The sequence below is a fragment of the Polypterus senegalus genome, chromosome 5 (assembly GCF_016835505.1).
Source record: "Polypterus senegalus isolate Bchr_013 chromosome 5, ASM1683550v1, whole genome shotgun sequence".
In the NCBI taxonomy this organism is placed as follows: Eukaryota; Metazoa; Chordata; class Cladistia; order Polypteriformes; family Polypteridae; genus Polypterus; species Polypterus senegalus.
The window spans coordinates 135,987,510-136,002,039 of NC_053158.1; the positions used below are offsets into that span (position 1 = coordinate 135,987,510).

The 14,530-nt window shown below is 35.6% G+C and overlaps 1 protein-coding gene across 1 annotated transcript; it reads left to right on the plus strand.

Moving 5' to 3' along the window:
• Positions 1 to 1,539: 1,539 nt before the first annotated feature.
• On the plus strand, positions 1,540 to 14,224 carry igfbp3 (insulin-like growth factor binding protein 3). Its single transcript, XM_039753388.1, has 4 exons — positions 1,540 to 2,006; positions 4,350 to 4,570; positions 9,554 to 9,673; positions 12,807 to 14,224. The coding sequence occupies exons 1-4, from the start codon at positions 1,643 to 1,645 to the stop codon at positions 12,930 to 12,932; spliced, it is 831 nt and encodes a 276-aa protein (XP_039609322.1). The 5' UTR covers positions 1,540 to 1,642; the 3' UTR covers positions 12,933 to 14,224.
• The last annotated feature ends 306 nt before the right edge of the window (positions 14,225 to 14,530 follow it).

Genomic DNA, 14,530 nt, shown 5'->3' on the forward strand with positions numbered 1-14,530 from the left:
TCTGAGGACATACTTCAGAAAGTTATAGCTTTACATTAAGTGCCTCTTGCTTTAGAAGTAAGTATACATTCCTGGTCTTTAACTGGAGACGGGTCTAATTTATGAGGTCTGCCAGCGTCTTGCCCTGTCAATAATGTGCTAGCACTAACTTGTATGGAAAAAAGATTTAAAAGTTACAGTGATCCACAGGGGTGCAAACGATTCAGGACAGCTGCCCCATCGGTGCGTTCATTCCCTTGCAGACAAGCTGAACCAGTTCCACATCCGTCGTCAGCATTCATGTTCCGGCAAGGTTATCTATTTGCCTGCTGTTTCACAGGGAGCCACAGTCCTCTGCCCAGGAACGAGCATACCACTTCACCGCGCTTGGTTTTCTCGCACTTTATTCGCGTGCTACAGTGACATCTTTCGGAGAGATATGTACAGAAGGACCTTTCAGCTGCATAGGCACTGTTTCCCGGGTAACGGCACTGGTTAAAGCTAAAACTGCAGAATCATGTTACTGTAAATTCGGCATTCGAGATAACAGAACGCTGTAGGTTACGTGATTCTGACAGAGAAAGAGGCGCAGTCGGTTAAAATGCTTACGTCTGATATATGTTAGCGAATCTAGTTAAAACAAAAGAAAAAATAAAGACGCATATATACTTGCTTTCCATGTTTAAGATGCTAGTAATTTTCATATAGCAAGAGACTGTCTAAAGTGAACTGTACACTCCGTTGTAATGCTAGAAAAAGTTAACTGTAATTTTTATTCAAGACGTACTTTACGTTGAAAGATTTAAATTCAGTTTAGGCATTTCAGCATCCTAAAATATTTTGTCCATTCTATTTTTAACATTACACGAAACAATAAAAACATGACTCATGATTTTCCATTTGATGACAAAAATGCAAAAATGACTAAATAAAAATGATAATTTACATGCATTGTAAAATTCACAACGATCCTAATTTTAAGCTTTCTATCAGTTTATTTGAAGAGTGAGGGGACAAGGGAAATACATAAATCTTAAAAAATAAAATTTTGGCTACTTGTGCACCTCTACTTTTTAATTGCAGTATAAATGTCTTTCTCTGTCTTTCGGAGGTACTTTATAGAAGTAAAGTTTAAAGCATTTGGGTGCACACAGTGAGACTGGAAATACTTGAAAGTAAAGGAAAGTTTACATACTCAAGGTTTCGTCAGTGGGGGCCGTCTTAAAACGTTTATGTATAATACTTTCTTTTCACTTCACAAAAAGAAATGTTTGTTTTATTAATTATGTACAGCTTATACAGTACTTTAATACGCAGATAGATGTTACTTCAAAACACGTTTTCGACTGTGATCATGGCAATGTACGTCGAGCGCGCCTATTGTTCTCCATCAGACTGTATGATTACGCTACACATGGATCGCGTTTCCTGTACTCCTTTTCCGATTTCCATACGTGAAGGAAATGCAAGCGATCCCTAAGTGCGTACATTATTCATGCAGAGTGGGCGTGTCTTCCAGGTTTCTGTTTCCCCTGCCTCTATATAACGTGAAGCTGGTGCAAGGAAAGCAACAGATGGAGAAAGTTTACAGCGGGTTAGCGGGAGAGAGCACCTTTTGGACGTGATAGCTAACTTGGCCCAGCTCTTGCAGTCGTTGCTCGTCATGGTGTGCAGAGTGTATGTCGGGTGTCTGGCGGCGGTGCTGGCGCTGCTGAGCAGGCTGAGCGAGGCGGTTGGGCCGGTGGTCCGCTGCGAGCCCTGCGATGCCCAGACTCTGGGGCAGTGTAAACCGCCACCAACGGACTGTGTGGAGAAGGTGCGGGAGCCAGGCTGCGGCTGCTGCATGACGTGCGCGCTCACAGAGGGCCAGAATTGCGGGGTGTACACGGAGAGGTGCGGCTCTGGTTTGACCTGCCAGCCACAGCCAGGGGAGAGTAAGCCACTACAGGCGATGCTGGAGGGCAGGGGGGTGTGCTCCAGTTCGCCATCCAGCAAACTGCGCACGATTTTGCCGAGGAATGGTTCAGGTAAGCAGAAGTTCATGCATAAGATTTTGGGGTTTCGTCGATGCCATTACGTCGACCACCCAGTTTATTGCACTTGGTATCGGTTGTTAGAACTAGCATCACATGTAGTTGCACGGTATGTGGAGGAATCTTCGAGTTTGACTCCCGCTGCTTTCAAAATCGTGGATGCGATTTGCATTTATAATTGATAGTCTGGAAGTGTACCCCTTGCAGCTGTGCACGCATGACTCCAAACCCAGAAAATTTAGAGCAGTATATTTTGGGCCCGGTCGTGTCGCTTCCCCTCGCACTGGGTTGCGTGAGATACGCAACAAGTTGTTTTACTACCCTTTCCATCTGCGCTCACACAGCGGGAAGACTGTTAACTCCGCAGCACTTGGAATCATTGGCGAACCTTCTACAGTGCACCCTGCGTCTTGGCTAACAGTGGCATGCACTGCTGCACTAATATACAAAAACTTTCAACAAGTCAAGCAGAAATCGGAGCGGACTGATTGCATAAAATAAGCAGGCTAAATGTTTATATTGGACGTCCACTTTCTTATTTTCGCATGCGTTGCAGTTTTACTTTTATGGAAGCTGGGGATATTTTTAAACTCACGGTCATGTTTAATAGCATAAGGTTTGCTTTGAGGTCTAGGAGAGATCCAAGTGCGCACACACGTGTCACTGACTTTACGGCACTTACTTCCCGTCATTTGGCACTTGCAGGCACAATTGGTTTACAAACGCAGCATGTTAATGACATTTCTTTGCATCCGACAAAAAATACATTTGCTACTGCTGCCATTTGACGATCTTAATTTATTTCATTGGTTGTTCATTTCCATGGTGAGTCATTCTACGTGTTCTGCTTTCACACTTCTGCACATTTCTGTAACGATTTGCGAATCCAGTATTAACCGAACACTCAAAATTAATTTAAGCATCTGTTTGTATGTAGCAAATGCATGAAATTACCTTGCTGCCAGTATCTTTTAAATCTCTCGCTTTTTGTTACTCAGCGCAGTTTGTAGTAATTTCATCAGACACACTTTACATATCTGGGCATGCAAGTCTAGATTTGAAACATATAATGATCGTATGATCACACAAAGTGATCCTTTAGGGCAACGATGGGAGAGCTGTGTGCTCGTAATACGACCATGTCAAGTAAGAATTCGTACAAAACATAATGGCTGCGCATTTGCTTCCTTACATGTACTCAGGTTACTAGTAATGCTGTCAGTGTACTTTTAGTATCTTTGATTGATAATGTTTGCGAACGTTTAAAATATTTTAATAGTCGGAATAAGTAATTTAAACATTTTAAGATGGCATCAAACTGATAAACTTGGTGATTGTTAGTCTCTTTTATAAGACTGCCCTCTTGTGGCAGTATAAAATATGAATAGAATGAGCAGTTTTTTAGTCTTCGTGCAGTTGGGTTGTACAGTATGGTTTATGCTGCAAAATACACACAAGGTAACGGGTTTAATTCAACATGTACTGTGAACAGTCCTTGTTTTTAGCTTGACTTTGACTTGTCAGTTATTTCTATTAAGACATTTTACACCTACCGTACTGAGTACACACACAGTCTTTATTAGACCAGAGTTCAAAGAAATCTTGCAGTTTTAGAACCGTTTTTTTTTTCATATATACGTTTTAACAGTTGCAACACATTCTGGTCAAGTTGTATGGTCATGGTCAATAACACACTTACCGTGAGGTTCTAACTGGTTATCCTGGGATTTACAGTCCAGATCTTAATTGCTAGGTGACATTGCCTGTCTCATGTTTGTGAATAGACCTTTTTGTGTTTGTCAAACTACCAAGATATTGTATGTCTTTTTATATGTATTTTTCCAATAAAGTTTCACAAAGCAAAAAGGAAATACAATTCTGATAATTTAATTTCACGATTGCTGTCAATACTAGAAGTTAATAGAGGTTATTTCTGTGAAATTATTTAGATAATTGATCTGATTATTTGCACAGCTACATGGGCTTACTGAAGAATGTATTGAATTTTTATCCATAAATTTGAGTCTGCTTAGTATTTTGCCTTGTTCAAATTTGTTCTTATTTAATTTGTAAGAATTCAATGAATGAATGAGCAAGCACAGTGCAGGAGGATGCTGTGGCATGTGTTCAGCCTTTATCCCAATGAAATTAAGTACATAGAACATTTAAGATAAAGAAATTTAATACAGCAAAGGTATACCTTTAAATATTTGCAAATCTTGACAATGTGAAATAATAATGCAGCAAAAATAATTCTTATCACGCAGAAAGGAGCAGTTACTCATTCTGGCCTTTGGCATACTTTGTAGTAATGACTACCTATCGTGTTTGTAACAGGAAATGCCAGTGGGTCTGAAGAAGAGAGAAACAGTAGTAGTGCAGACATCCAAGACCACAGCAGTGTCAAGGATCCTAAATCAACTCACGGTACTCTAGATGGAATCATCAAGAAAGATCAGACCAAAAAACAACAGAGCTACAAAGTGGATTATGTGCCAACTGGAATATGTACAGATTCAAACAACTTCTTTTCAGAATCAAAGCAGGAAACAGAATATGTAAGTAGTTATTCATAACAATGTGTATGTTTGTAGTAGATTATTTTTAAATTATCAGTATTCACTTTTTTGTACAGTACCCTTTAGAATGAATGCAATATTAAGTACATTGCCAAACACAATGAGGTACCAGAAAAATGAAAGAATATATATATATAAAAAATTATCTATCTCCTGTACAGTATATGCTTTAAATGTGAGTTTGGTAAGGCATTAAAATGAAATTCAAAAACATGATATGAACTTAGTATGTTTTATGTTTCAAAAGAATATTTCTCATACATAATCTATTTACTAATATGGCTCATTTTTACATTGTACATTCCTTAATGAGGATTTGGCACCCATATTCTAGTGTTTTACCTTGAGACATTTTGTGCTGTACACCTCTTAGAGGCACAGTTCTACTTCTGGGGTTCCCCAGAGATAAGTAAGGATACGCAGTTCCACCTCCTTGCTTGTACATTGATGGCAGCTCTCAAGAAATATTTTCCCTGATGCCAGCATTGTTCAGTTTCTAAACCAGAGGGTGTGGTCCAACCCAAGCAGGTTCGATGGGGCTTTTGTAAGCCAACTTGCGTTATCGATGTCAAAATCACACCATTTTTAAAGTTTAACAACTGTTACAAATACATATATTGCAGTTATTCTTTACCAATGCAAATCTTGACCAGTTCACTGAGTTACTATCACCAAAAGGGACAAATCCTTCAGTCCCATTATTATTATTTAATTATGTTCTCTCAATCTCAAAATGAAATGAACAAAGAGTGGTGCTGCTTTTAGAAAAAAAGAAAGATGAGGGCAGAAGCATTAAAAAAGAATGAAGGACATTATTGAAATACCTCAATCATGAAGAAACTACAGTTACTGCATGTGAAGAAGTTTCAGAATTAAAGCCATCTTCAAGCTCAGGTAGTTCTTCATCTTCTAGTGTTGAAATGTATGACAAACAAAAAGTTCCGGCTGTTAACTGAAAAAATATCGGCCTCTGGCCAAGCAAATTGATGCTGATGCATGATTAGATCTTACTGGTACGGCAAGGTGCGTCTGTGGTTTAATATTCAGTTCCAAATATCATAATGCTATGATTTTCCTCACAACTGCTATTAGTGTGCCTAGCTGTAATAGAAGTTTCTCCAAACTTATAAAAACTTGCAACATAAAAATAAGATCTTCAATGAGTACTTTGTGTTTAAGAAACCTTGCCATACTTTACATAGAGCAGAAACTGACAAATGAAATTGACTTTAATAATATCAACAATTTTGCTAACATAAAAGCAAGAAAAGTAGTATTGTAAATTGTTTATTTTTTTCAAATGAAATGTAAATTTTTCAGAAAGAGTTTTCTATCTTGGTGGAGAGTGGGGTCTGTGGACAATATTTTAAGGTGATGTAATTGCTTTGGACCTCCTTAGAGCGCATTTGTTTTCCTTCTGCCGCATATTTTTTGGTTAAACTTTAAGGTCTGATTGTGTTGGTATAAATGCTTGATTTTATGTATTTGGTTCTAAATTGAATTTTTCCCTAGGGCAATGAGTGTATTTTCTAAATGTTGTTCTTAGCTTATTTGAGTTAAACAATGCTTAATGAGGTTTCTTGCATGCCTCATGGATCACAAGTGAGCATGACAGCCTAACATACTAGGCAAGTTGTACATGTCTTATAAACTTAATTAAAATTATTTCTGGATCATATTCAAGAAAAACTAAACAAAAAACTTTGGAGTGCTCTGTGACCTTTCCAATGTGGGCCATGAGTGCAGCTTCCTGACAAGAGTCGTGTAATAAACTGAATTACTATAAATTTTGGATAATTGTAAGGAACTTGTCATTCATCTATGAAATATAACATCTAAGCAACTATATGGAACTTGCCATTCTCCTACACAACAACCTGTTGTGAGTGACAAATCTGTCTCTGTGGGAATTCAGTCTTTTTTCAGGCTTTGAATTGTTTTCTTCAAAGTATAAAAAGTAGTAAGTATCTGCACAGAACATTCTCTTCATGCACATTATAAAAAATCAAGTAACAAATTATTGCAAAATTGTTATTATCAGTACCATTTATTAAAGATAATAGCATTCTCACATGTTTAAAGTTTTTTACTTGGCAAACTGCAGTGTAGCAATATCTACTCATAAACACCCAAGCAAGGAGGTGTATCTTGCATACATCTATCTATCAGGCAGAAATCTCTTATCTTGTATAGTGGGAACAATGGAGACAAACTGATTATGATCAGTTTGTTAGAACTCCCTACAGAATATATTGCTTCAGAGTTGTTGTTGGGTAATAGTCAAGGAAGTAGTTTTCAAAAGCAACAATAGAAGAGAAAGAGGAGAGAGAGTTCATCCTGGTTTTAAGTAGCTAATCTTCATTGCTGGAAAGGACTTTAATGAACTGAATGTCAGTAAACTGATTGACTGAAGTATGACAGTCGTCTTCTTTTTCACATATTCTTAAAAATCTACTTAAATCATCAGAAGAAAGTGAAAACAAAACATGCTAGCAGTGAACCTATTAGGGAATCAGATTTCTGACATAGTTTAACAACATTAAAATTAAAATTTTAAACCTCCCTAACTGACTGTGAGCTTTGTACTTTAAGTAACAGTAAAAGGTTTCTGGTTAAACAGAAAATCTTGTAATGAAGCCCATTTATAATGAAACCAGCATTAAAAGCTCTTGGGAGCATGTGCCTGAGGCACAGTGCGTTGTTAGTTTAGTGTTGTAACTGCCTTATACTCAGTAGTTTACATCTCTCATTGCAATTGTGTGCACTGTAGAATGAGAAGTTATTTTTATGCGAGTTCTTAAGTTATTTAACACATACTGCAGCTATATTTACATTTTTATAAAGTAATATATGTAATTTTCCTAGTGTTTCATGAAAACATAAAGTAATCTCTGTAGAAACCATGAAGTGTGAAATGCACATTGTAAGGAGGGCTGATGCTGGTCAAAAGAAATGCAACATAGCAGAATTTTTGGAGTTGGCACCCAGTCATTAAAGGATCTGGAGAAGATCATTGATAGAGAGCACTTAACCTGCAAGCATCTTGGAGAAAAGTCTCTGCTGCTAAAGTCCTTTGGCCAGGATATGTGGCCAACAGAGACTTCCAGGGAAAGTGAGGCAGGTGGAGTTGGCCTCTAATCTCAAGTGCAGTGTGAAGTGGAGTGTGTGGCATAAATGTGTAGGCAGTTGATGAGGCAAATAAGTGCAAATAGAGGCACATGAAAGGCCCCACATCAATAAAACAAATTAAAAGTTTAATTTTGCTAATATTTAAATTTCACCTTAACTTCAACTCTTTTGAAATTATTTTGTTATGTAAATCTTAACCATGTTCGTGAATGATGCAGTGGAGATTAGGAATGGCAATAAAAATCACAAGAAGTTTATCTGATTTAAAGGTGAAAACCATTTAAGGCATGAACAAAAATACGAATCATCTTAAGCTTTTGCTGAAGGAATTACTTCTGAGTTTTCTCCAATTCTGCATGTTGTTGAAATAATCTTTGATGACATCTTCTTCAAATGGCACTTTAGATCAATATTAATGAGAAAGATCTTACCTTATCTAAAGAAAAAAGGCTTTGCTTTTGCATTTGGACAACAAAAAAAAGGCATATTTAGTAAGCTGTTTTGTTTCAAGTGTTTGTTTTAGCGACTTGTGTTTCTGGCAACTGGTTCCTCTTTACGGTTACCTACCCTTTATTTACTTATATGTAAATACTTATACTGTATTACTTATATGGGGTTGTTTTTTTATTCCATTATTAAATATTATTAAGTAACTCTCACATTTGGGGACTATTCCTTTTTTCTCCCTGTGTAATAGCTTTGGAATTAATATTGAGCATTATGGCCAAAAATCCATATCCTGGTACAGTTAAAAGTTATAATGGTTTTGGTATATGTATACTTCTTAGACTGAAATGTATTTTTTTTAATGAGTTACCAACATATTACTCGTTAATTGTGCACACAGTCTTGCCTCTTTTCTGCTAATAAGCTTGTTAATTGTTTACTGCTGAAGTGGATTTGAGAGTAGGTATCCACTTCTCTTGAACCAATAAAAATGCATCACTGAGTCTGTAATGTAACTTTGTCATGACATTTATTGTTTGTTTTGATTTACAAATCAGGTTGAACTGCTAATCACTCTGTGTAATATTCATAAAGGGGCAGGTACTTTTATTACACAAAGATCACACACAAATGGATGCACAGTGACATTCCATTGAAGAGAATACACCACCAGAAAATTACATGTCTTGTTTCCTTTCACTTGCACAGAGTTGCACTTTGTGTGATAGAACATGTTTTGTGTTCAATGTGTTTGGAAGCTTTTTTTTAATTGTTGGCACACTGGTAAAACAGTATTTCTCAAAATCCATACTGCCTGAAGAATTTCAACTGGCAATACTGATTCAACTGATTTATTGCACACACCAAGGTAAATGATATATATTTGTAAACATAAAACATGGAGTAAAATCCTAGCAGACATTCCAGGTGCACTATGGCATTACATGATCATTCAGTTCTCAACAGATCACTCAAAAATTCTCTTGAGAATAAAGTCTTCCATTTTTGATTTGCTGAAATTTGACATTAACTTTCAAGTTTAGTGTAAATGTCTGCATGGTTCTTATTCTTTATCCTAAACATTTACCAAATTTCTCAATTTCAACATCCTTAGTGGAGATGGCATATTTCTAAGGAAAACGCCTTTGCAATTTGTTGACACTCTGGAAATAAATTCACCCATTTTGCTTTTAGATATTGCAAATGCTCTGCTGGTAAAATTAGTGGAGCCCAGAGCTAAAATAAATTCCAATATGCTTTCAGCATAATTGTTGTTGATGATAAATTTCAATAACACACTTGCATCTGTTCATATCATAAGTTTTATAATAATGATATTAATGGTTGACCAAAAAACTAACTAATGAATTGTTTTTGTTTCCCTAGGGGCCATGTCGCAGAGAAATGGAGAGCATATTAAACAATCTAAAAATAATGAATGTGTTAAGTCCAAGGGGATTTCGAATTCCAAACTGTGACAAAAAAGGCTTCTACAAGAAAAAGCAGGTGAGATTATATGTTCTTACTAAATTTCTTTAAGTGACACTGGCAGTTTTTTTGTATATTTCTTTTTTCCTAAGGTTTGGTTTTGGCTCAGCTTGTGGCACATGTACTGTAATTTCATAATTATGGTAACAGTATGAAAAGCCCTGAAGTCCTAGTGTAAATATAGTTACAAGTAATGCACATTTTTAAAAGCTTTATCTCTATTATGACATTTCTCTTAAAGAGGAATGTTCAGTAGTGGTATAAAATGAACTTTTGGGCATTTAGGGTTGATGGTTATCTCGCCATTGCCATGGTGAAAAGGAATTTAATGTTAGCAGAATTTATCTTCATTTAAAAACCTATGCAAACAGTTGGGAATAGGGCTCATCATTGTCTATCGCAGAATGCACAGCTAAGGAAAGCACAAAGTTTACATCTGTGAGTATGTGTGTATATATATATATATATATATATATATATATATATATATATATTTATATATATATATATATATATATATTATATGTTTTGCAAAGTTGCTGCCTTCAATGTCTGACATAGAAAGCAATCATTATGTACATATATTGTAGAAGCTGCTTAGGAAAACTGCAGTATCTTCCAAGTGGGAAAATAAAGCTCCTTTAATTTCTAGAGGTCATTTCATGACCCTGAGACCCAGTATTTACTTTGTGGTTTTTCTGATTTCTGCTAAATGCTCACTCAGCCAAACATTCTTCCCATAAGCTATAAATGTGCACATTATGTTTGTATACAGCAAATCAAATGTGCTCTCCAGTCATCACAATTATGACTGTGGATATTGGAGAGAATGGGTATTTTATATGAATAGTTCAGGAAGGGGGTAGGGTGGCTGACATGGAGATTTTAAATGAATGGTTTATTTTAACTGCCATTTATTATGACTGACCCCAACAAACAGAAGAAGCATTTGGTTTTATTTAATGGGTACACTATACGTTCATGCTTCGATTATTAATGGCCCCAGTTGAAAATATTTCAGTGTTGTACAGCTTATAGCAACATTCCATTTCAATAACTTGTTTTGGAAAAGTCTTTGAAAACGTACCCACATTTAAATTGGAAGCAAAAAAAGAACAGAAAAGATTTTTGATTCAAAACAGAGATTTTAAATTGGAAATCGGTTGTAGTTGCTGTTTTTAAGTTTAGCACATTTATCTGAATATTTTAAAATACTGTTACATAGTTTATAAATTGCTATAGCATGACAGATTTGAGAGATTTGACTACTTTTGGACACTTTGCAAGGAATATTACAGAATAAAAAAATGCACATCAAATCATTAGTTTGTTTAGTTTTTGATGGTATGGTGGCACAGTGTGCGGCATACTGCCTAACAGTTCCAGGTCCTGAGTTTGCATTCCAAGGCTGTGCTACTATCCATTTGAAGTGAGTTTATTCTCCTCATGTTTTTGCTGATCTATTCCCTATACTTGGGTTTCCACCCATATACTTGAGAAGTACATGTTGGATTTATTTGTGACCGTGATCATGAGTATGTGTATCTTCATTTTGTAGGACATTACATGCCATAAGCATTAAAAATGATGTAGTATATTAGCTAATTTTTTCCAGATTTTTGCGTAACACCTACATTTGAATCGCTGAATTAGAAGCCAGTATTTCATTGAATTTAGAAAATGTTGAAGAGCTTAACATTTGTGTGAGTTAGCTTCCTTATATATACGCAAAACCACAAAACTGGAAATGGCTAAGGTGGCGCTTTACCTTACACTACATTGTATGTTATTTGTATGCTTTAAATTTCAGTTTTGGTTAGAACTAAAGCAGTTCTGTAAGAATTATATCTTCCATAAACAGACATAGCCAGCTCAAAGAATATGCTGTATTCTTACAGCTGCCAGTTTGGTTTGGAGGGTTGCAGTGGGCTGTTAGTGATTTTGAAGTTAAACTAGGCATATCATTGATCAGATTAATGGCAGTACCATGAAAGCAGTTGGGTGTTTCCTTTTTCTGGTTGTACTGTGAAAGTGAGTGGGTCTTTATGATGGTCTGGGTTGGCTCCACACTCCTTGGTTGCTTCTGGGAGCCTGTTGACGTGGAACCATCAATTTAGTTATGAACTGAGATGAGCCAGGCAAATCAGGACAAACATTCAGTCAATAAGGGGTTGGTGCAGAAGTGTGAAGTGCTTTAATTAAAAACTAGACAGCGTCCAAAATTCAGTGCTTCAAAACTAGGCTGTAAATAAGTAATCCAGAAAAATCCAAATTTGTCAAGTGTTAAAAACAAGAAATAAATATATTCCATAAAAACAAGGTTAAAATCCCAGGAAGGTTCTTCCATTAAAAGCATTTATGAGCCCCAATGCCTCTTTCTAAAGTCTGGCATCTCCTCAACTAATTCCATCAGGTGCAGTCATCCAACAATCCTGAGTTTCTAAGTACATGACCTTTCGATAAGTAAATGCATCCTCTTGATACACATCTGCATTATTGGAATACTTCATTCAACCAAACATACCTTCTAGATGCTTAGAGTTGCCAGATAGCTTCTCAGTCTTATTTCACAGCTCATTCTGTGTTAAAACTAGAAGGGAGCAGCCTATAATATTTAATAGGTAAATTAATAGCATCAGAGTTCCTATAGTACAGACAATTTCTAGTTGTACAGACATGATATTATATAATGTCAAAATTACTTTATTACATTATTGAAGCGTCTTCCACTATTTGCTCAATCGAAATGATTTGGTAGTTCATTCAACTTGCTGTCTTAGGATGAGACAGGAAGAGACTATGAATTGTAATTGTATCTTGTGAGAAACAGGACTCTGTTGACCTATATATTTATGTATATAATAATTACCATAACCTGATTTGCTTGTTAATATTAATCAGGTAATCAAGACAGCTTTGTCTAGTAGAACATTTAAGTAAATGTGTTAAACTGTATTGTGTTTTAAACTTTGGTTCTTCAGTTTATGAAGGTATCTTTGAGTGTTTAAATTTATGTCAGGCATATACATTTAGGAAAAAATGTAATAAAATGTTTAAGCTGTTTTAGGCTGTGAGACATATAATATACATGGTATGTTTATTAGTATTCTATATGTATTAATGAGTATTGTTTTTATTGTGTTTTTTTTAGTGTCGCCCTTCCAAAGGAAGAAAAAGAGGCTACTGTTGGTGCGTAGACAAATATGGACAACCTTTACAAGGCTATGATGGAAAAGGGAAGGGGGAAGCACACTGCTACAACCTGGAAAACAAGTGAAGGAGAACAAGGACCTCCTAAGGACCCCTCTATGTGTGTGCATGCACGAGAATGATCCATCTAAGACTTTTGGAGATTTGGAGCTGCTGATATATCCTCCAGGGGCTGCCTTGAAAAGTGGGAGCTGTGAATTCTGCCACCTGTTGAGTGGAGAATGAGAAAGGTTTCTGAAGACTGGAAACTGCCGTTTGGCCCTGACATTTATTTTATTTTCCAGCTTTCTATATTGTGTATAGAAAGTTCTGAATTCCCAAATAAACCTAGACAAATTGCTGCACTATTTGTTCCCAAGAGAAAAAAGGCACTTCAGAAAGGAATCAGGGAATTTCCACTGACTGTGTAAAGAACTGCCTGTGACCAATTTGATCCCGAAAGACACTGTTTTTAAATGTAAATATTTATATTATATTAAAATATATAAATATATAAAAATATATATTTTAAGCTTGTAAAAAGTTAAATTTAAGCTCAGTTCTCTACAGGTCTGACGGGAATCTTGCCTTCACGGGTAATTTTTTTTTTATATGATTTCAAAGAATTTTGTTCTTGTTAGAGCTTTCATTTTACTAAAGTAAAAAGTCATAGCTATTTTTCTCTTTAAGAAAAGAAATGAAAAAGCTGTTAGAATATTGTCTGTATTTAATAAAGTTATGTTTTTTAATAAACACTATTTAAATGTAAAAATATAATTATATATTTTTCCATTCAGGACTTTAACTTGAAAGAACTGGTGTACTCTGGGAGGTTGAAATCACAGAAAGAATTTTAGAAGCAGTTAGTTTTTTTGTTTTTGTTTTGTTTTTGTATCTTAAGATGTGACCGTAGTCGATTTTCACCCGACTAGAACAACAAATTACAGCCAAATAAGGTCACAAAAGGTCTAATGGATAATGGGATGGGGATTAGATATAGTTTAATTTAAGAATGTCAAAGAAAATATTTACACAAATGGGACACTGTATAAACCAGCAAATAAACTTAAATGGCTATAGGTACAGGAAGCTGAACTGAAAACCAAATGAATAAATGGAACATCTGAAGAAATATGAGTGGCTTGTGTTTAAAGATATGAAGTTTAGGATGTTTTGTGTGTGTCTGTGTGCATGTGCAGTCTATGCAAATTACTGCCATGCATGCATATTAACTGAGAATGAAAATAATAAGTCAAAGTAGTTAGTGAAAATCGATGGATGTTTGGACAGATAAATGCATAACAAGGCACATTACATATATAGAGAAAATTGTTTTATAAAAAATATGCAAAATATTTAAATAAACTTTTTCAAACCAAATGTTCAGCCTCTTCTTGAAAATATGGGCAGTGGGAAATGCAAAGAATCACAATTTCTCCAGTAGCCCTTGTACAGTATGTCTTGTGTCCCCCTCTCACATTCACTTTATCTTAATTCAAAGCCTACTGTATCTTGGAGATACTGTATGTATCTTAATGAGTATTTTCATTCTGAAGTTGGTCAGTTATATTATGTGTAATGATTCTCTTGCCATTTCTTTTTTGTATTTTGCCACTGAATATAATCTTTTAAGAATAACATTTTTTTAAAAGATTACTGGTCTTTGTTTAGGTTATTACAGTTAAT